The sequence below is a fragment of the Calidris pugnax genome, unplaced genomic scaffold, assembly GCF_001431845.1.
Source record: "Calidris pugnax isolate Ruff unplaced genomic scaffold, ASM143184v1 scaffold76, whole genome shotgun sequence".
Taxonomy (NCBI): Eukaryota; Metazoa; Chordata; class Aves; order Charadriiformes; family Scolopacidae; genus Calidris; species Calidris pugnax.
In genome coordinates this window covers 175,817-200,208 of record NW_015090827.1, presented here as the reverse complement: position 1 = coordinate 200,208, position 24,392 = coordinate 175,817, and the positions used below count along the sequence as shown (strand labels likewise).

General features: G+C 39.4%; 1 protein-coding gene across 5 annotated transcripts in view; it reads right to left on the bottom strand.

Moving 5' to 3' along the window:
- Window positions 1–24,392, bottom strand: part of ANKIB1 (ankyrin repeat and IBR domain containing 1) — a 77,497-nt gene that overhangs the window by 39,619 nt on the left and 13,486 nt on the right. For all 5 annotated transcript variants that reach the window (XM_014940276.1, XM_014940272.1, XM_014940277.1 and 2 more), the window contains exons 2-3: window positions 8,703–8,971; window positions 894–1,194 (exon numbers count right to left, since the gene is read on the bottom strand). In XM_014940276.1, coding sequence (XP_014795762.1) covers window positions 894–1,194; window positions 8,703–8,890 — 489 coding nt within the window. In that variant the 5' untranslated portion in view covers window positions 8,891–8,971. The remainder of the gene's footprint in view (window positions 1–893; window positions 1,195–8,702; window positions 8,972–24,392) is intronic.

Sequence of the window (24,392 nt, the reverse complement as noted above, 5' to 3'; positions counted from 1 at the left end):
GCTTTGCTGATGATACTAAGGTCACGAGTGAAGTGTAGTCTCAATAAAGTTATAGAGTAGAAAGATAACCTAATTTTTACATATAAATGCTGAACTCTGAACTAATCATTACCATTCAAAATACTACAAATCTTGATGTTATAATAGACAGTCTTATGAAAATGTTAGCTATTTTTGAACATGTTAGATGTCTGTTCTTCTGTTCTTTAAATTAAATTACCAACATAATTAAGTACTAGTCCACATCACTTGGTATAGCTTAAAAATAAATTTGATGGGAGACTTTCAAAGTCATTATGATGCCCAGTTAGTCATTACTATTTGCTACATTCACAAACTTTAAAGTAATTTTTCATTTGTAAGAAGGTAATTATATTGAAGTATGTTAGCACAGATGTATGGCATCCTCTAAAAAAGCTGGGCACTGTGAATTGAAGACATCAAATCTGTTCTTAAAAGACAGACAGCGTTTCTCAGTCTCAGCTACTGAGCAGAACAAAGAGCTCTACTTTTCTCTCAGGCAGTTAACTTCGTTTACTCTTTACACATATTCCTATGTGTATAAGGTGCCTATGTCTACCTTTAAAGTTTGTTCTCCAGTGTTACAGTCTTATCGTTACTTCCAATTTTTATAAGCCTACATGAGTCGTCTTTGTGCTGAGGAGTTTATGTCATCAAGTTAATATACATGTGAGCCATTTTTTCCATTGTTCTCTATAGACAGTGTACATTTTGGGCTGTTTACCTTTGTCATTTTTCCAATTAATTAAAAATAGAATTAAAAAGTTAATTCAGTATGCTATATCAGATTCTTTTCCCCCTGGAACAGCTTTGTGAAACACTGTGCACATCATTTACTAATAGCAGACTTGTGATTACATATCGACTCTTACCTCCACACAGGTTTTCATCCCTGAGGCAGCAGCATAGTGCAAAGGTGTATTTTTTTTGTTATCAACAGCATCAATGGCTGCTCGTTCATATTGTCCTTCATCCAGCTTCGCTCCCTTCCACTTCAGGATCATTTGCAAACAATCTGCTCTTCTGCAGTCGTCTTCTGAGGGCCGTGTCAGGCGAGGATGAAGAGCTCCTTCCGAGATCATGATCTGAGGTCCCATACACAGTAAGTGCATAGATGTCTCATTGTGCACATTCCGTTTGTTTGGGTTACCGTCTCTAACAAAAAGGAAAGTTCTGCAAGGGGAAAGAAATAGGAGAAAAATAATTAGCACATAATTCCACTAATTTCCGTGAAGTGGGAAGGTCTATTGCGACACCTCTCTTCTTGACAAGATTTTGATTAGCCATGTGAGTGATAAACACTCTTAATAGATAATTACTACTGGACAGCTCTGCTCTATTTCTCTTAGGATTCAATAGCCAAGATCAGGATGAGTTACTGAAATATCATTAAGTGCCATATATAATTATTTTGTCAATGTGTGACATAAATTTTAATTGGCAAAGTTTATTCTACAATTTTGTATTTTATTTCAATAAATGTTACTAAGCCACAAGACTGATGAAATAGGTAATTTCTTCTGTGTCCTGAACAGTAGCACACTGGTAGTTTGCAAATAGATAATGCTAGAGCAAGCCCTTAAAAATTCATCCTTCTTCCCTGTATCTTTAGTCAGGTGTCCAGGCAATATGAAATACTTCTGCTGCTAGTACTGCATGCATTGAGGAAAGACTCTCTTTGTTTTCTCACTCCAGAATATATGGAAGTGCAACGTAATGCAAACCCTTACCCAGGCAGATGACAGAGGCTGGCAAGAAGTTAAGTCTTCTCTTGAATAATGTTTTAGAGGCAGTTCAAAGTGGGCAATAAACTACACTGGCAATAAGGGTCAGCTTAGGAATGAAAGGGAAACAGCAGACTGACTCCTGGAATCACAGTGGTGATTCCTGACAGCTCCAGAGACCATGCAGCTTTTTGCTGCTTCCTGCCAGCCAGGAATTACTTGCTTCATACTCTTTGCATAGAAGTAGAATTTGAAGGCTGTCAAACAAGTACCCCTTTTTAAACACAAAATTTCTCTCTAAAGAGTTAAAAAATAGTTTATAAGGTAGCTTTAGTAGTGAGTAACTATTAGTATAACTTTTTCCATCATAAAATTAAGCTCCTGGGAAAAAAAAACAACAATAAAGCTCTTGTTTAAGAAGTTATGTGCATCCTAATTTAAAATGAGAAATTCTTATGTCCTGCCTGCTTGCAGATTCTCTGCTCTTAAATAAGTGGAAAGGCACTTTTCTGTATTAAACAAATGATGGAAAGCTCTAGAATGGATTTAAATCTTTTAAAGCGTCACTGCTCTGTTTTACTATCGCTTCATAGCACAAAGAATATCCTTACTCAAATAAGTCTATCAGCAAGGTAGATTTTCAACCCCTGCAGCAAGAAGTATGAGCAGATTATTTTTTTTCCAAAATATAAATCCAAAACCCCTCCCTAGAAGGCTATTCCCTTGCCTAAGCTCAACATTTGCCCTTCTGTCAAAGTTATCTGCTAAAAAATTGTCCAACTGTCTCTAAATATGTTGAAAACTTCAGTAAGAAGCATATGTAAATTTCTGAGAACAATTTTTGGCACTTGTAAAAAACACTGTTAGGCTTGGGGGAAAATTAGTTTTGATTACTTGTTCTTCTTGCTTGTCATTCAACATCTGTGTCTCATAAATAGGTGTGACAAGCACCAGGGCTGCCAGAGGCAACTAGCACCTCACTCCCGACGCAAAAATGGGCTTCACAGTATTCCCCCTTTCTCTCTCCTCAATCTCTTCCAAAAGTCAAAGGATCAGCTCTTCAGCCCAACAGGAAGTCAATCCAAGCTGAAAAGCCCAGCTGTACCCATGACATTTAAGTTCAGAGAACATGACTGATGTCCCAAAAAGGGTAAATGAACACATTTTACATTCACAAATTCATTATTCAACTCCATTTTTACCCGTGGTATTTGGTGCTTAAGGCTTTCACAGAGCAGTGCTATAGACCCTTGCAATTTGCCTCACTTCAGCTAAAATTTTGCCTGGAAATGTACTGGCAGAATGAAAATATGCATTGCCCATGGGAAGTAGCAACTAACCACAAGGCAGCCAGACTTTACTTTGGTTGAAGGTTCCAGATTTTGCTTCAAGCTGTAGCTCTTTGCAGAATCCAAACTTGAGGTGACAAAAGCATGAAAAAAGTGTTGAAAAAAGTAACAAAAAAGCAAGGGCTGTAACATTCACACCTACTACTGTCTCTATTTGCAGGAAAGAGCATGAAACTCGAGATCACAAGGTTGTGAACTTGAATAATAAACAACCAGCACATTCCGTCACTCCGGGAAGCTAACATCAACACAACCATTTCTTCAGGTTTTAATAAAATCTTTCATGCTTTGGGTGTGAAAACCGCCATATTTACAGTTTCTTTGTCTCTCTAAACAAATGCTATATATTTATAGATATATATCAGTATACACATGTACGTATATAAAAACATATGAAAATGTACCTATGCACAGAAAAATAAAAAAAAATCAAACTATTGTAAAATGAAATTATAAAGATAGTTCTGACAGCTGGAGACTAAAGCAAGCATGAACCTGCTCAAAGACAGTGAAAACTTACTGATTTTTTTAATGCAAAGCACTTATATACTATAGAAACTATGCAGCAGATTGTACCCTTGCTTTAAGCAAGACAAGTAGGGTACTAGAGAAAGGTGAGCAGCAGCAACAAGGGAAACTGAAGGGCTCCCTTTCACAACATTCCCTCTGGTCCCTGGGTTAGACAGCCCATGTAAGTCCAGCTTGCTATTAAGAACGTTACCCCGCAAACTCCAGTGCGGGCATAAACCTAAAGCTCATAGATTTCTTAACATTCAGAGAAGTACGGGTAAGCCATGAGTTACAATAACATATAGGAGAGTCAGGTCTTGTCACCCAGTAATTTAAAACTCATATGCCATGAATTAATTCATATAGTTATTGAATCATTCAGCTTCCAACACGGTAGGTTAATACTGATGCATTAAACCTTGAGTAATCATGGTTACTTCATTAGCTTGAAGTACTTTTTCCTCCAAATGTAATATAACAAAACAACTCCAGTGTACTAGCAAGCACTGGAAGAAATCTTTTTAGTCATTACTGACAGCTCTATAGAAGTATCAGCTGGTTTAAATAATTTTGTGAAAAGTACTGTTATTTACCTGATGTTGAAAGCCACATCTAATAAAAGTAATTATTGATATTTATGTACATTATATACTGCTAGAAAATTCTTTAATTAGTACTTACAGTTTCTTCTCTGTTTCCTTAAGATTCTTATGCTTCTCTTACAGCTCAAGAGCTTCCTGCATGCAGTAAAAACCTGGGCAGGAGACAGCGACTATTTCTATTCTAAGATAAAGAATCTGCTGACAGACTATGAACCATTTATCAAAGGAAATTCACAAACTATTACCCTGACTTCTTGTAAGCCTTAAAGTCAATTGGCCCTTTGTCTAAGAACTAACACTACCAGAATTTCCACTATTAATAACCCTCTGCAGTAAGGAGTGATCACCCTCTGCCCACGGTGATTTGGGCTAACAGGAGGCACGTGAGAGCCTACCACTGACACCGACTCCTCTGCTGACTGAAGTCTGTGAAGATCTAATTCTTCCTTCCAAAATCCTAAGTCTTCAGAGACATGTGATGCCCATCGACAAGAGCCAGAAGGAGGATCCGGGAAACTATAGGCCTGTCAGCCTCACCTCAGTACTGGGAAAGATCATGGAGAGGATCATCTTGGATGAGCTCTCACGGCAAGTGCAGGGCAGGCAAGGGATCAGGGCCACCCAGCACGGATTTATGAAAGGGTGGTCCTGCTTAACCAATTTGATCTCTTTCTATGACCATGTGACCCATTTACATTCTATTTCTTAAAAAGTATGGCTGTATTATGGAGATTGACTCATCTTCCCCTATCCTTCCCCCTCCATAAAAATCCTTTCAATCTGTATGTTGCTTGATCTTTAATGACGCTTATTTTTATTTTCCTTGAATGCCTCAATGGAGTAATTTTATTACATTTAAATTGAAAAAACTTACAAATTTGAAAAAATCAAATCATCCAGTGTCTATATTTTGGCTAAAAGGAAAACTGGGTTCATATACAATGTCACCAAGTATTTTAGCTGGATGTTGCGTTTAGCTATAAAGGTTAATTAATTATTTCTGATAAATTTACTTCTGTTTATGAGAAATTGGAAGTCTCTCAGTCATTATTCCGGTAAGTACCGGGCCAAGAGCTCTCTCTGTGAGGAAGCCACATGAGCCTCTAACCCCAGGGTGAAGTTAGGCCGTTCGACACAGTGATTCAGCAGTTACCAATCAACTCCACAGCATCACAAACTCCACCTGGTAACAAAATTAATTGAAATAAAGATTCAGTTATCCTGGCTGGCAAGGACCAAAGCTGCACTCCTCTACAACCCAAATATAATTGGGTTTTATTACTTTGCCTGTGGTAAAACATCCACATGGTTGTACGAAGGAGAACAGACAACACAGAACAAGAAACCTTTAGAAGTGTACTGCATAAATATATCTCATCTCACCAATCGCTAATGAAGCAACCTTATTCTGCAGTACCAAATTTCCAAAGAAAGAAAAATAGGAACGGCCTGAGGAAGAGATGATCATTTCAGTGAGCGCATTTGAACGGTGTCTAAGCACATGCAGGGGAGAGCACGGCAATCCAAGGCTCCCACTTTTCTAAGGGGCACAGAGAAACCTGGTCAAGGAGAAGTAACTCAACACACCCAACAGTGGCACCTGTTCCTGGAGAGCAAGGCTGTGTTGTGACCAGTGAACTCCACAGGCATCACATATATTCTACTTATTAAGTAGAATCAGGAAAAATTAAGAATTAAGAAAATAATCAGGAATCAGCTAGAGAAAGGTCAGTTTTAAGAGCTGAAAACATAGCAGCTGACTGGCGTTTGAGCTTTGCTTATAGGTCAGACTTTGTAGGTCAGACTACTGTTAAGATAAAGCCTACCAACTGTTTTGTATCTTGTGTGGAAGCCATAGGAAGCACCAGGGAAGCCACCATGGGATGCCACACATCTATATTTAGTGAGGACTGCTTTTAAATGAGATTTTGAGTTTTAGGGAGTAAGTCAGATAAAGGTACCAGTTTTTCAGCCTGCCTTAGGTGCATTTCAGAAGACACGCCTGGATGGACCCAAACTCTGCACCCATCATCCATCACAGACCATGGACACTGGATCACAAGGAGTATCTCCCACGAGAAGCATTCATCTCCGATACTGTAAAATTGCGGAGTGTCCCATTTACAGCTTTGCAGCTGCTCACTATTCAATTTCACGATTTAGCATGTTCTAGGATGAGATTAATCTTTTCAGCTCTGGAGATCTACAATGCAGACAACTACAGTTGATCCAGTTCTCTTAGATTCCCTTTAAAATCAATGGGAAGAAACAGGCACTTCTGGCACACCATTGATTTAAAATATTTCAGGGTCAATTTCACAATAAAATGAATCTTGCTGTTGCCTTCACTAATTATTCTGACTAGATCTATTACCTAGGTCCACACTGACTATAAAGGGAGTCTAGCATGAATAATTCCAATGCAGACATACTTACTTTAATGAATAATCTATCATAATTAATAGTCATCAATCTATCATAATGATAATTAATTCTAAATATTCAACTTACCCATGTAATCATTGATAATTAAAAAGAAGCTCGCTTTTCGTTATTCAAAAGTGAATAATGTAGACAGTGACATCCTAATAAATTATTCAGATGAAATATTATTATATATTGTAATATTTTAAGTTATTAAAGCAGGACAAAATTCTTTTGTTGTGTTAGAGAAAGGGAAAATAGCTAGGTGGTTATCTTTTATAACAGAATCAGAAGAGAAAACTTTTTAAAACTACTTTTAGGAAAGAAGTATACGCAATTATTACACCTTCATAATAAGTACCCTCTTTTTTATTTACATCTCCAGAAATAACAACAGTCTGAATTTCAGAGCCGCTTCAACCTTATCAGAAAATAGTCAGCCGGAAGATCTGCAAAGAAGTTACCAGGGATTCCTCTAATGCTTCTCCTTGACATATATTTTTGCAGCACAAAAATCCCCTAATATCCTCTTAACCTGAGAGGAGTCATGTGCTGAAAAACAATTTCCACATATCTCCCTCAAATGCATCCAAAACTAATTTTCAACATCCCTGCAAAAGGAATAAAACCCAGCAAAACCTGACGTGGAAAGAGGCAGTGTTGTGACCAATGCAACTTCCCCTCTGACATCAACGATTTTCTGCCAAATTCATCCCATATAACATATTGGTAATCACAATACTCTTTCTTTGCATTACAATTGCTTAGACCAGCCCCTGCTGAAACCCCTTGAACAGCCATAAAAACCTAGATAAGATTAGACTGTACCCTACCTCAACCTGAAATACAAACCACTGCTACTTTGATCTTCTGTCATTCTACCACAGTGGAAAGTACTTAAGAGAAATAAACTGACAATCTCAGAGAAAAAGATCACACAGGAAATATAAGTAAAAACTGGTTGTTATTTTAAATTAAGTTCCATTGTAATTCAAGAATCAGGAATGGGGTAAAGTTTGGGCATGTTAAGAAACAAACAATCAAAAAGATTCAGTGATGAAATGAAAACTAATAAAAACAGAAATATCGAATACATGGAGGAGAAGAGAAAAATATTTACCAAAAATAAAGATAAATTAGAAGTTATAGAGTATAAAAACTTGTTAGGTGAATGTAAAACACTGGGGAAAAATTTATGGTGGGAGGCCAGATAGCTAGTGAAGTTACAGCATGTGAGAGACAAAAAAAACCTTATGAATACCACAGACCCATCAGTAGATACACATAGAGATGACAATAATATTAACAATAACACAATTCAGAATATATTTCCATTCTGTTTCCTGATACAAGGAGGAGGATATTTACAAAATTCTCTGTAACTTACTACCCGCTGAAGAAGAAGTTTGGCAATGTCACTTGGTACTAGCTGTATGAAATACTGGACCAGAACAGCTTGTACCTGCCACATCTGGACATGGATAAGATGTTAATCTTTAATTGATCTTAGAGCACTGACAAAAACAAAGAAGAACAGAAGTAGCTAATAATAGGGAATACCATACATGTTGACTGTGGCAATAATAAACTTACTCATTATCAAGATATTGATGTTCACTGTTATTAACCCAAAATGAAAAATAAAAGCTGCTTGAATAACATAAGAATAAACTTATATATAGATGTATCCATCTAGAAGTGGATACAATCAGTATGGTATCTATTAGCTACCGCTTTACAAACAGCCGATTTTAAGACAGGAAAATACATCAAGAACAGCACAACAGTCACTATTTTCAAAGAACCGTGGTATAAAAGTCTTCAGGAATCAAACTAAAGCTGTCCAAGATTAATGTTACAAGGAAGGACCAAAGATACTAAAAATAAAAACAAAACCTGTTATACCAGTCTGTGGTTATAGACTAATTTGCATGTTTTCTATTACTACTTGAACATGTTATGAATTCCGTACCTGCAACACACACACACACGGTGTATATAACCTGGCTGACACTCTTGTGTTTCTTTTGGTCACTTACTGACACCCAAACAAAACTTCAAATGGTACTCACCCTAGAATACGGTTCATCCCATGCCGAGCAGCATAATGGAGCGGGGTGTTGTGCTGGTACGTTTCTCCGTAAGAAGTATTTGGGTCAAGAGTTTCTTTCAGCTGAGGGTTGCTCTCATAGATTTGGCAGGCCAGGTTTTCATCTCCATTTATAAGAGCTTTGCGGAATTTGGTGGTTGTGTTTCCCATGTTGCTACCCTAGCTATCAACAGCACTTTTTCCTTTCCTCTTCATCCACTTGTTGTATGGTTCCGTAACATGCTTCACAGCCTAAAAGGACAGACAATATTTCAGTTATTCTGTAAAACATTCCTTCCTAGATTAAATCACCCAGAGCCGTGGCACTGTAAGCACGCATATGAAGAAGCACATAGGGCCTGTAAACTCAGCTCATTAATTGCTGAAGTCATTCTAGGCAAATGCACACAAATTCCCAACTCTTTACAGATTATTTCCCTGATAAATTGTGCCATCTCCCTGTGCAAATATCTTCACTACCTATACTCTTTGAACATATGGAAAAGAAAAAAAATGGCCAATATCCACCTGTATTAGAAGGCAGGGATGAATACTGAATTTCCGTGAATGAGAAGTGAACTAGAAATTAGAAGTGATATCAAAACACAAAACCAAAGCAAAATTCTTAAACAAGGATGTAAAATTCTTCAAAAGCATGCAAGAAAGCAGACATCAGTTTAACTTTCGCTCAAAGAGCATGTAAAAATGTGCTTGAAGCACCTGTGCTTGTGTAGGTGGGTGTAAACAGCACCCTTCTGTGCCAGCAAGACAAAGGCACATGAACACAGGAACTGCCATGGCCCCACCTCAAGAGTTCTGCCAAGCAGACTATTTAAACAACTAACCCCATTTTTAAAAAGACAGTTAGTGAACGGGTCCATACTATGCCAGACATTACACCAGCACAAACACCTTACAGGTACTTTCCAGCGGCTCTGTTCCCCAGCCTCTCACCTTTACCTGATGGAGGGAACCAGCAGATGGCATAAAGGCAGAGCATCTCCGCTCGTGAGATGGTCAAGAGAAGCTTATCAGGCCGTGCAGCTGGGAAGAGCACACGTTGGTTTATGTCAGAGGGACAGAGAGGAGACTGGCACCGGGCTGCAGCTGCTGGCACAGTGAACCTTCTAGATGGTCTCTTTTGTGTATGAGTCATCCCACCTAGACTGCTCCATGCCAGACTTGTCACCCACAAAGCACACACTGGGATCGAAATATCCCAGGCATAGCAGGTTAGGAAACTGAGATTTATTATGTTGGGCACATATAATCAGGCACAAGCTGCTTCATGCCCAGTACCTTACATTCAGCTTGTTGGGACTATCTCAAAGCTTCTATTTCTACATTGGCTTTCCAGCACAGTTACTGGTGCCTGGATGACCTTACAGAAGAAATAGAGGAATCCAAGGGGTCTAGAGCTGCAGAATATCCAAGAGAATCAGGATGTGGATGCAATTCATGTGAAAAGGATTTGGGGAACCACGGGGAAGAGCTGTAATGAGATATTTTTATTTCCCCAGAGTAGTCCTCTCATGAGCTGCTTTCAGGTATTGGTGTGTCACGGTACAGCCCAGCCGTACTACAGCTTTGTTCAGGTCCCATTCTGCAGGCGGTCCCACCAGTGGGAGTCTCGCACTGTCTCCTCCCCACAGCTCCTCCGAGAGGTCCGTTTGTGAAGAGGAAGGAAAAGACCACTTTGGTCTGAATCCCACCAGTGCTGTCAGGGCTGTTCAAGAAGGAGAGCGGTGGCCATGCTGGCCTCCCTTTCATCCCATTTTCCCATAAAACTTCAGAGGCAACGCTGATTTTGGGATAGTTGTGTCCTACCTTGTGATGCTGCTGTGTGACACTGCTCAGCCAGCTGACACCATGCCGAACATGCTGTCCGTGTCCCCCCTGTGACCAGAGGTACCCAATAAGCAACTGCATTAAGCACCCCAAAGTTTTTCATAATAATAATGAAGTAGGCACTCATCTAAAAGCTAGTGCACAGCCTTCATATCTTTAGTTACATACACAGAGACCAGATTTGTCAATCACATAAAGGATTCTGCAGCATTTTGTATCTTTCCATCATCTCTATATTTTAAAATATAAACATGCAGATACTATGCCCATTCTTCAAGAAAGTCACTGCATTGTTCACAGCCATAGCTCTCAGTGCTGTAGAAATTAATGTGTTTTCAGATGCAGAAACAGCTGCATTACTCTAAATATCGGATAGTTTCAGACTTTAATGAACGACTGTACAAAACCAAGCCAATAGTTCATACTACCTTCAACAGCTACAATCTCAAAAATAAATTGAAAGAATGATTTTCACTCAAGTTTGTTAATGAGATTAGTTTATGGTATCAGTCACTGAACCAGCAGTGACATCTGCTTTCACAGACAAAGCTTATGGCCTACGTGCACAATAAAGGGTTATAGATGCTATGGACACAATATAGAAAGGTGAGTGAAATAAAACGAGTAAAATATGTGTCTGCATAACATGATCACTACCCAAATGAAAAGATTCTCAGTGAAAGGAAAGGGAAAATTTGTAGAAGGACTGTGAAACTGAGCAATGATTTGGCTTTGAACAGACACAAGAGAAACGCCCTGCAAAACCAAGAATCAGCATAGAGGTATTGAACATTTAGCAAATGGCTAATCTAACTATAATGATCACATTATGAAAATAAAATGAAAGATGATAGAATGGGGACTGTCCATGAAAGCCCTTCAGGTGAAGGCAAACATTATATTTGACGTGATAGCAAGAAATCAACCTCTGGAAGAATGCAAGGAGAGAACTGACAGGGTCACAACTAGCTAAGAAAACAATGCCCTACTTAAAATACGATACCATAAACTGTGCTAATGCCTTTCACCTTCATACAGTATACACGAGGTCTTTCATCTTTAACACTACGACAGACATTAGCCTTTTATGCTTTGGAAATCTGTAGTTTTCTTTTCTGAATTAGCCACTAAACATTCCAGCAGAAACACAGAAAGACAGGGAGAAGCTGCCCCTGTACCCTGGCTGGAACAGTTGGCTCCCAGCATGTTTGGAAGCCCAGAAGAAACCCAGATATGACAGCTGATGCCTCTCTCAAGCTGCCGTGGCTCATGAGGGCCCTGCTGTAAAATACTCATGGTCTGCCCATTTGCAGTCTTCAGTTTATCTTTCAGCAAACAGACCAACCACATCCACCACCAAAGAAGTCTCTACTTCAACTGAAGGAGAAAAAGGACAGAATATGAGATGATGCAACAAACTCAGGGATCTGAAAATGGCTGAAATGGGCCTAGTCTGCCTTCTTTTTGTGTTGTTTTTTTCCATTAAGAGCTTCCAACCCATTCTGTGTTCTCAGAGGACAGTAAGCTAGCAAGGCCAACGCTGGAACCGGGCAGTGATTCAGAGAAAGGAAACTTGGGTTGCTCTTTTCACCTCTCATCTTATGTTTTTGAAGATAAAGGGCATGTAATACATGTGTTTCCTCCTAAAAGGGGAGAATTGGGTGGTAGGGAAGGGGTGTGAAGGGTCCAGCCAGTCCACAGCCTCAGGGACCTGGAAAGCTTGCCTGGGCTGAACACAGGGACGGCGAAAGCAGTTCCAGGAGCCCCCAGGCTCGCGTGGGCAGTGTCCAGGGCCAATGCCACTGGTCTTCCTTTGCTGTTTTGTATAAACACAGCATCTAAAATCCTTAGGCTATTTTTTAATGTGCCATATTACAAAAACATCACAGTGGAACAAAAGTGACAACATGAAAATGAAAATTTTCAAGTATTTTATCTTAAGAAAATGAGACTTGAAAAGAATCTTACAGGACAAAGAGAAGATATTTGTTTAGTAGGCAGACGTATTCACTAAATTTTCAAGTTCTGTGACAACAGAAGAGCTATATCATAGCCTCTACTGTAACCTCTTAACATTTATCATAACCATAAATATCATAACCTTTTACACCAAGAATAAAGGAAAAACTAAATGCAATGTTTGCTAATTATATGCCATATTATTTCAGAATTCCAAGTATCAACCATCTCATTCAAGATCAGCAACCGTATTTATCACTTTACTATTGCCAAATAAAAGTTCCAGCTTAAACAAAAAACCCCAAAATACTGGTTACACAACCCACCTGAAAGTCTGAGGAAAGATTCTTATAAACTCAGTCAGGGGCATCACACTTCTCTCCTTTGGCAATGAACAGTAAAACTTCTATGGGTAATTAGCAGCACTGCTAAAAGCAACATTTTGATATCATAGCGGTATAAATATTTAATAAAGAGACAGCCACTCTCACAGGAGCTTGAAGACTGAGTACAAGAGGAAAAAGAAAGACAGGGGTAGAGCAAGGTAACAATGAGATTTTGAGAGCAGCTGCACCAGCTCCCTAATTCCTATTGATTTTTCCAAGGATATCATCACAGAAGCGAGTCTGAAGAAGGACAGTTGTAATGGCATAACACGATTGTGGGAGTTCCTCCTCTGAAGTACTGCCACAGTGCTTGCTAGAAATTCATAATGAATGATAAAATGCTGTACAAGTGGGATCAGCTAAGTATTTCTGAAACATCCTACTTCTGACACTCATTTAGGAACCAGGCATTGAGCACACCAGTCTTTCATGACTCTCAGTTGACATCTGAATTGCTTTAATACTGCAGCAGTGTCTCACAGAACGTGGCATTAGCGTGTGACCGTACGGCAGCCGGGCTGTATCCGGGGGTGAAGAGAAGGAAGGGGACACACTGGACCACACCACACTGCTTAGGAAATCTATCGCAACCAGTAAAAAACTACTCAGGTTTTACCATGAAAAGAAAATGCTACCTATTTCTTGCACCAAAAAATCTATTATTAATATAATGAGAAAAGACCAGCAATGGCTCTAATCATGATTTGCAACCATTATTTTACAATGTAACACTGTGTAATTCTACAGTTTAACCCTAAAAAGTCTGAATACAATTTGGAGTTTAAAAAAGCATACTTCTTATTTGAAAAAAGTACTTTTGCATGTAAACTATAAGAACATTATTGTAGAATAGCCAAATAAGCCAGGATCAAAGAAGTAAGGCTTTACATAGTTCCTCATAATTAAATCTTAACATTATTAAAATACATTCTTGACTAAAATTAGTGTAGGTTACATAGTTTCTACACCCTTGGAAAGACAAGTGATAATGAACTCCTTACCCAAAAAGGATAAAGAAGTAAAGAGATCAAAACTACTTGTTTTTCAAAAGCACCTGGCTTTTGCTGAAAGTTATATTGCATTCTAAAAGCATCTTCTGTTTCAAGCACAGTTAGCTCAAAAGTTAACTATTTTATCTGCTTTGGATACTGCAGTTAAACAGCTCATTTTCAAAAGCTGAGTTTCTAAAATACTTACTGCAGTCTGTCCTGCATTATAGATCATGATTTATTGCAGAAGGGAGCCCTGTGGCTCAGGAGGAAGCCTGGTGACCTGGTGCAGGTGGGAGGCCTGCCACACCGGGACATTGGTGATTTTAATCCTCACTGTGGGGACAGACTAACACAAATGAAGCAAATCAAAAGTTATGTTCAAGAACCCTCCAGGTACTGAGCCCTCTCCCAAACACGGCAGAAAAATCCCTCCCCACCCTCCCCTCCCCAGGTAAGGAGTTACCACCCTGACCAAAACCCACTGGCTTTGCCAGGAGCACAGCAGCCACACCAGCACATTCACACCTGCACACCGACTTTACATACGGCTCGCAGAGATGCCTGTAATTAAAATGGAGCAGAAAAAGTTAAGCTAAAGCCAATTTTTACATGGTTACAGTAAAGATTTAAGATTTGCCAAATTTTAATGAATGGGCAAAAATTGCTCTTGCTGGATACCTTCATCTGGAGGAACATTTCTGTGAAGTTTTAAGTAACAAATGCACTAGCAAAGCTTGGGAATTGAGTTATGGAAAAGTGATGGTGAAGAGGTTTGTTTGGTTTTGGGCTTTGGGGTGCTTTTTTACACTGAAATATTCTGTATGTGCCAGAAGTTTTTAAGTCATCAACTGGAAGTAATTAAAGCATCTCTGCCACTTCAAACCTCTGTGAACAGAGCCTGACATTATCAAATTCAGTGTTACATTTTACACATCAAAGCACAGATCAAAAAAAAACATTGCTAGGCCAACATCTCACCCCATGTGGAATGGTGACCAACATTACATTCTCTGTGTTTTAAATACTAAGGTTGAAAAGTGGCAATAACGTTGAGAGTTGACTTGAATAAAACATAGCGTAGGATAGTGAGACGATGAGTTATTTCTTCATTTGTATGTCTGTGGGATAGAGAGTCTAGCAACTCTTATTACAGTCTCTTTATGCCGGCACATACACCCACAAGTAGAAGGCTTAAAGTTATTGCTCAACTCAGAGATCTGAGACTTTGGCTTGCTGACTCAGGCACCAGGACTTTTATCCAGGTGGAGTATTTTCTTTCAAACTCACTTCTTTCACAACTCCAGTTTGTGCAGAACAAAGGATTTGAAGCATGGCTTTAGTTTTCTTTCCATTTATAAGCTTTCAAGGATGCAACAGGGGCAGCTGCAACAGAGACTAGCAGCAGTTTTCACTTGAAGGAAAAATTCTGTGTAGATGTAGCTGCAGTGATTGGCACAATAATTTTGATGGTGTTGTCTACAGTACTTGGATTCATCATCTAAATGAGAGGTGGTAAATCCATGGTAGGGGAGGCACATGCACACATGGCAGGAGAGACCAGACGCCATGCAGCCAAACCCAGGCTCCACTGAAATGTTAGATGAAGAGAGCATACCTGCAGATCATCAGGGGAGAAAATACAGGGGCACAAGTTGAAAGTATAAAATATCTGTACCTAGTGCAATAGTGACACTACCATCCTAAGACCTCCTCTATGTAGATCAGAAGGCAAAGAAGCACAAAAAGAAATGTTTGACATTTTATAAGATCAAATCAAGCTAAAGACAGACATACTTGATAGTTCTGGCATTTTCACCTCAAGCACTGTTTGCTTTAGTATAAAAAGCTCACTATAGACTGTTCCACTGACTAAAGTAACTCAATACACTTTTGATAGAGTGCATTTAACACTGCTAGTTTAACAAATGCCTATGAAAGTGACTTCTCTATCACAGGTCAATGTTGATCGCACCACTTTTTCATCACGCAAAAGTGAACAACTACCACCCGGCCCTGTATAAAGAGGCACCATCAGCTGTGACTCACAGGACAGTCAGCATCAGTGATAAGCTAAAGGATATGAACCAGAGACTGTTAATGTTCGTAACCAGAGCAGTGTCTCTCATGCTGGCAGCATGAGAACCCCATTCAGGCACTGCAATGCTGCTCAGGTTGGTTTCTCCTTGCCCTCGCACACTGCCTGGCCATGAAGCCACAGAAAGCCCTGTGGATGGTATAACTGAGCAATCACTCTAAACAGGGTGCAACACGCCTTGACCCTGGCTTGACCGACTCCAGGATGTATTTTTCAATTATGCTTGCTCAGCTTAACATAATTTAAAACTCATGTTAAGATTTAGGTAAACAAGTTTGGAACTGCGCTGCAGTCCAAAGGCAAGGCTCTGGAGAGCCTCTGGTACAACCTGGCCAGCCAAAAACTTGAATGTCAACTTCATTTTCAGCGGCATTAAACTGAAACAATTGAAAACGAAACTTTTTGGCTGCCAAGGATATCCACAGAAAGCAAAAATAAAGAGGATGGCAACACAGGGCTGCTCACAAGCACACTCATCCACGGAAAAATCTGAAAATCCCTTTTACGTTTAGAAACCTTAGCCTGTTCCTGAAGCAGAAGTCTCTGTTTGAGGAGGCTCTTCCACAGGAAAGAGTATCGGTTGGTAGGGTCACGCTGTTGCTGGATCTTGTAAAGATGCAAAAGGCCTACATGGTGGACCTTAAAAAGTAATGACAGCTAGTACACAAGGTCAGCCACTTTCTAAAAGCACACAGTTGCATTTAGAAATTTTGACTATCTGTAAGTCAGTGCATTTCAATGCAAAAACTACTGGTTTTATAAACAGCAATGTATTTTTAATAAAGTAAAAATAAAAAGGTGATCAAACAAATAAATCTAGATTTTTCAGTGTAGAATCTCCCAAAATATCACACTGTATTTCAAATTGTCAGAAGAAAGCACCCATCACAATATAGAATCATAGAATCCTAGAATTGTCTAAGCCGGAAGGGACCTCCAAAGGCCATCTAGTCCGACCCCCCCGCAGTCAGCAGGGACACCCCCAACTAGACCAGGTTGCCCAGGGCCTCATCGAGCCTCTCCTTGAATATCTCCAGGGATGGGGCCTCAACCACCTCCCTGGGAAACACTTACTGTAATTTCTCTACTAATATCTAGACAACTGAAAGCACCGAAAAGGATATTATACACCATTTCAAGGAATATGCAAAGCTCCCCGTTTCCACTTAAGCAAGCTATGCTTTGATGAGTGACAGAGTGCATCTCTATTTGGTGCATTGTAATTATTTTGTAAATAACTATGGGATGAAAATTTGTAAAATATACTCTACTTACATAAAAACAGCATTCATTTCGATGCTATTTAAGTGAGAGGTGAGGAAATCACATTCAACCATCCAAGAAAGATGATGAGCGATGCTCACGAACGTACTGCACTAGAAACATACACGCACATACTGTTATTGTTTCTTGGAAGCATTCTTACCTGCTGGTTTTGTTCTCTGTGAAGCTAAGGACAATGTGACCCTACTGATCTTTCAAAGAGATCTTGAGTTTTTTTCAGATGAATGAACAAATCAATTTCCTTTTAACAAAGCTGTAATTTAACTGATCAGCACTCCTTCAAAGCAACACATTCATTTAAGGTCTAAACACTGAATCTAGGAGATCATTCTGTCTCTAAAATGGGATGGATTCAGACAGCAAAATATATTTTGTACCCAATATTTCACAAGCATTTTATGACATTTCTGAGAGACAACTTTAGGAACTATTTAACTCTGTCTAGTCCAAGAGGTACACATCCCGCTTGTCACAGTGCTAACCTGCCAGAATCTCAAGAATCATGACTGCTAGAAAGGAGCCACTCGGGTACCTGCAGTGACAAGGATCATCACTTGCACCTTATGTATGCCAGAAAATTAGCAGAACTGCAACTGCTGCACTTCTGATAATATATTTAATATACCTACTGGAAAAATTCTAACTCTGGCAGGGAAATGGCAAAAGATAAAAAAGTCCCTCTCTGTCTTTCTTGTAAAGCTCTCTTTAAATCTGGAAAGGCTGCAACAAGGTCTCCCTGGAGCCTTCTCTTCTCCAGGCAGAACCTCAACTCTCTCAGCCTGTCTCCATAGAAGAAGTCTTCCAGCCCTCTGAGCATCTTCATGGCCTTCCCCTGGACCTGCTCTGTCTTTCTTATACCAGGGTCCACAGAGCTGGACACAGTACTCCAGGTGGGGTGTGGAGAGGAGGAGGAGAAGGACCACCCCCCTCAACCTGCTGGCCCCACAGTTCTCCCATTAGTTCTTCTGTCAGTTCTGCTATCAACATAACATACCCAGTGATTGATGTAGACACTGACACAATACTATGACTACTGCTGTTTATAGAATACTATTACTGACCTTTCCTATGTAAGGCATGACAAGGAGTAAAGAGAAATGCAAGTTACCAGAGTCCCTTATTTTGCAAAATCTGAGCCATTTGGCATTAAAATTGCATGAAACGAAACAGAGTATATGGGCTTAACGTTACAAAGGTTTTCAAGAAGCGTTCTAAAAAAAGTATTCTGTTTTACCCAAGTAATAGAATCTTTATGACTATGACTATGACTTTATGACTATAATTGAGAAGATCTTCAGCCATTTACTTGAAGGTTCCACCAGAGGTATCTGTACAGACACTGGGATCATAGCATAGCTATCAGTGCTTGACGGTTAGTGGAACGTTGTCCATGAGTACATCCAGGTGACAGTAACAGCAGCTATGCCATTTCTCCTGTGCTCTCACTGCTCCTGCTGGCAACCAAACAAGGTAGTGGGAAAAGAGCAGCAGGAATAACAAACCTGGCTGGATTGCCACGAGCAAGAAAAATGCAGGAAACAAGGGAAAACAGTTTGCAGCAGTCAGTGGATGGAAAATGAAAATGGAAAGGAGCAAGGACACTGCAAACCCTTCATCATCTGTGGGCCACTGTCATGCAACTAAAAGCAAAACTAGTAGGTGTTCATTTAAACTAAAGGACATATTAACAAAGGGTCTACATAAATAGGTCCTTGTTCTGGCATTTTTTATTTCTAGGAAACAACTGAGGCTGTGTAAGTCTCTTACAACAATTTTTCTTTTGTCAAAACTTTTCCTAGTAAATGTACCTACACTACTTGTCAATGCAATGCTCCAGTCAGGACAATGAAACTTCCTTTAGAAACAGAGAAGCATCAACAAATGATTAATATTACTACCTTTCCTGACATCCAACCTTAAGAAAAACATATGTTAGTGTGCTTTAAAATTAGTATTCATATAAAAATCTGAGCCATAAGAAAGCAGATATTCTATGATAGAAATAAAATAATTTTTCACATTTTCCATGTTTTTTTCACAGCTAATATTTCTGAGAAGTTTGGGAGTATCAGCCAGGGACTTTTCTGCTCACTCCTGCCTAGCACATGCTTCAGCTCACTTTACCAGAGAACACAACTGAACACAGACCTACTTGTTTTTTTTCAGTCGTTCTTTTAAAAGTCCTGTTACATCTGTCTGTTACAGTCTTTTTTAAACAGCAAAACTTTGATATAAAAACCATTCTTTATATTCTAAACCACAGCATTCAGGTCGCCAGATTCTTACATCTTGTGTCTGATGGAACATTTCACTACTACATCCACTGTTTCCATTTCTTATTATGCCTGAAAACAAAAAGCCCTCTGTTCATGCAGAAATATGTCGGAACAATAAAAGAGCATCTGTGCTCCACCAACTCCAGTGGCATTTGTAGTGATTAAGGCTAACTAGTTTGCAGTGAGTTCTCCTTTTAAATTATTGCATCACTGTTGTAGAAAGCCAGGAATGGTTTTGTTTTATTGGCTTAGTACACAGGTGACATCATATCACACTCCACTAACCCGACTATAAAAATCAAATTATTTTTCCTTCAGACAAAGTCTTCTAAAAATTTTCTTCATTCCCAATGCAGTAATTTAACAGTAACTTCGATGAGTCTGGATTAAACAACATCAAGACATCTCTTTGGACATCATCCTACAGTTGTGCTAAAAGCTAAGAGAAGGCAGACGAGAAGGCTGTTCAGAAGGTATCTGGGGCAAGATACTATCTCAGCCAAATTTGATGATCTGAAATTATTACATCAAATAAATGTTTGACCTAGGTAAATGGATACCTGATACAGCAACAGACAAAGATGGAGAGCAACAGTTTCTGGATGAAAACTATTGCCCCAATTCATGAAAGAATCCATGATTTTTCACAGAAGACAGTAAGATTTGGGTAGTGAAAAATGAAGGATCCTTGATGACAATAAGTGCTCCTATCCCTGTGCTTTCCAAGACCAAGATTTAAGTAATAAGAAAGGGTCAGGATGGTGCTGAATTTCAGGCAGAATGCTGGATAACTTCTCTGGGGGAAGTCTGTGGATGTAACATCAGAATGAGTTTAAAAGGCATTGAAGACCTGCAGGAGTTGCATTTCTCAATTTTATTTACCTCTTTCTGCGTGCTACAGAGAAACTGTTTTCCTGGACTTCAACCTCAGAAATTGATACAATCCATTATCTTTCCTGCTAGCAGTCAGTTGTATCTATTACAGAAAGAGTTGTTAAAAGCGTAGTTAGACAATGAACAATCTGCTAAGGGAAGAAATTTATTTAGTCCAGCAACTGACTGACCTTCTGAAATAAAAATTCTTCATCATTCATATCTACTCATAAGCATTCTAATTGCTTGCATCCACAGTGACCAATACTCCAAAAATTATAATAGATTCTTGGAGCCAATGTGTTCTTGAGATAATGGGTTCAATTGATATTCAATTTGGAAACCTGAAAAATTGTCTGGCTTCTACAGCAGACTAAGAAAGTAAAAACTTTAGTGAGTCTTTTGTAGCTACACTACTAAGCTAAAAAAAGAGGAATTACAAAAATATCATACATGCCTTTTAAAAAATGTAAAAGCAAAACCCAGAGGTTTTTTTTTCAGCTCTGTAGATTTGGAAGGGTTATAGCACAAGTTAAAAATGACAGCAGGCCTGACAAAGACTGGTAAGAATCCTTTGTTGGTTTGGAAGTTATTTCAGACAGGGTCTGAAAATCCCCCCAGAGTTAGAAAAAAAATAGTGTTGCATCTCAAAAACAAAGGCAAACTTCACTTAGGAATACATATCCAAAATTCTAAATGGGAGAAAAACGAGTTTATTCCTACCTTGAAAGAATTCTATTCCTAAGAGCAATTCTGTTTCAAGATATTAGTTTAAAGCAAGCCCTAGATGATTTTCATTATAGATATTCAACGGATATTAATGACAACTAGGTTACTTCTTCAATTCTAACAGTCTCATTTACCACTTCTACTCTATGTCAACATTTTATTGATTAATACAATTTTTTAATGTGCTTTCATGAAATAGCATTATATCTGGTTTGCAGCAAAATTTCCACTGGTTGTAGACATTACAACTATGAAATCAAATAGATTGTATGTAACTTCAATTCTTTTAGAAGTCCTTTTAGTGTGTAATCCAAAGATAGTTACAATAATGACCATACTGGATCTGATACTTCTCATCAAATACACTGTCAGTATACCAATGCAAAGTATAAAAATCGAGCAAGCGTGAACTGATACTTTTCCAAAATACTCTCTGTCTTCAGCAATTTACCATCTGATGAATTCTTGAGCCAGATGTGTTTTTATATTAATAACCTGTAACACATTTTTTTCCATTAATTTGCTCAAAACCTCCCTGAATCTATGGAGAATTTTAACAGCCACAGCATCCTGAAATTTCACAGCTTATTCATTGTGAAGAAACATCTGTTTTTAACCTGCCACTTGTTAAATTTCATTTTCACTGTCTATGAGAACTGACACGTAGACAACAAAAAAACTTTTCCTATTTACTCTCTCCATTCCACTTGTCATTTCAGAGTTCTATCGCATCACCTTTCGCAGGTGATGACCTTGCTCTCATTCCATTCTTTTGCTCTTTTACAGATTGATTAACCCTAGTTCTTAAGGAATAGATCCTGTGCAACTTTTTAGGATCCTTTCTGCTTTTTTTTTTTTTTTTTTGATCTATTTCAAATGCCACTAATACCTTTTTGAGTTAAGAGATGAGCTGTGTACAACATGCAAAATGCATGGATTTACATGGTGGTAGCATGGCCTTTTTCAACATTCTATTTACTTTTTGGACTGGTACTAAGGACTAAGCTGATTTTCCTCAAAGTTTTTATTATAACCTGAAGATCTTGTTCCTGAGTGGTAATTATTAAGAGAATAGTATTCTGTATTAATTAAGGAGGCCCTTTTTTTCCCCAACCATGTGGAGGCTGTAGAGAGGTGGGGGTTGGCCTCTTCTCCCAAGAGAATAATGACAGGCGCAGAGAAAATGGTCTGAAATTGTGGCAGGGGAGGTTTAGATTAGATATCAGGAAGAATTACTTTACTGAGAGAGTGGTCAGGCACTGGAACGGCCTGCCCAGGGAGGTGGTGGAGTCACCATCCCTGGAGGTATTTAAGAAACACGTAGACGGGGCACTTCAGGGCATGCTCTAGTGCCCGAGATTGTTGGGTTGTGTCTGTGTGGTTTTGTTTTTTGTTTGTTTGTTTTGAGGTTTTTTTTGTGGTTGGACTTTATCTCAAAGGTCCCTTCCAACCATGAAGATTCTGTGATTCTGTGAAGCTTTAACCTTTAGCTATGCTGAGTTTCATATACTACCTACCATTGTATCTCACAAAATTCTTTTCTGGATGATTTATCCTCACATTAAACAGCAGGGGCCCTAGCACTCATCTATCTGAGACTCTATCAGTAACCTTCAACCTTCCTTTATTCCTTTATTGGCAGGAATAAACTGCCTTTTAACCAGCAACTTCAGCGCGCAACGGACCCTACCTCTTTCCCAAAGCTGTTTGGACTCTTTAAGATTTCTAAGCAACAGATCGTGTGAAATATCCTTTGAAAATCCAAGGAGATTATATAAAATGCACTTTTCCTTGCTAACTTCTTCAAAGAATTTCAGTAAGTTTGTGAGATCGGACTTTCCCTTATAATGCTCCATTGACTGTTCCTCGGCATATCACATTTATCCACGTGTCTGCTAATTTGATCCACTATTATATCATTTCTGCTAATACTCCAGGAACAGGCACAGTAATACTCCCCGACCTCAGCAAAAGCCTTTAGCTTGCTATCCAGTAGCCACAATCATCTCATGCCTTGGCTACTAATTCACCTTTCCATACTGTCCAAGTTTTTGCAGGGTCGGGTTTTTTTTTTTTTTGATGGAAAGCTACTGCCTTACCTCTTTTTAGCTGGTTACTGTGCCAGCAAGCCCGTGCTCTGAAAAGCAGTATTTCCTAGACCTTTTGTTTCTAATACTGCTTGCATATGAGCCCATTTAGTATCAAAACAGGTAACATGGAGCTAGCACAGCTTGGGCTGTGTCATCACTGACTCTGTTCCTTCCACATTTGCTCCAGACAGTTCCCAGGGTCATAAGAAGTGAATGACTGATCGTGCTGCAAACATAGCTGTCTCACCAGCGGATCCGGTCCTTCTGGCTAGGTAAGGTGACTTCTAAGGGACTCCGTGTCCCCTATTTGCTGCTACATTAGTGAGCGAAGTCCCGCAGAACAGAAAGATCCAGGCCATCCTCCTGACTGGAGAGGTGTCAGTGACACCACGCAGGAGGTTCTTAGCCAGTGCTATTTCTGAACGCTTCTCACAAAGTCACAGAGGACATCTGCACATGGGCTTTCCCCACCAGGACACATGCTCCCTTCCTGCTACCTCCATAGCTTGGCATGCCTTCTCACCTAAGGGAAGACTTTGACGTCTAACAAACCTGGCTGCCGCGCAGTGACAGCAGCCAGCTGAAGACTGTGGCCACCTGAGACTACACAATCCAGCCTGTTAAAAAAAAAAGAGTAAGGCTTTAAAAAAAAGTAAAAGAACAGGCTTACTGTCGTCCATCAAGTCACTGTGTCTGTCCTTCAGCTTGATAAGCCCATTCACCTTCCTCTACCCCGACTAGTAATTCTTAAGCCATCTGACCTATCACTAGGTAAAGTTCAATTCTCAATCCAGCATTAGCTCGGTACTGGTAGAACTTGTATTTCTACCTGAAAGCAAGACAGAAACCCACTGGGGTAAGGTCCAAGAACACAGAGCTTGTTAGAAGAAGAATCCCGCTGCCAGTTTCACTGCATGCATCTGTGGGAGCAAAAGCGAGCAGTGGTGGGCGAGACATAAGCTGGGGGAACCAGCTGTATTAGTTTCAGCAGCTCGCAGAGTTGTGATGCTCAGGAACCCCTTGGTGATCGCTTTATGAAAAGCCTGCCCCAGTGCCAATGCAACATACAAGCACTTATTTAAGAATAGTTCTTCCTGCTTGTAAAGTAAAAGGCACCACAAGAGACTCCCCCCCCCCCCCC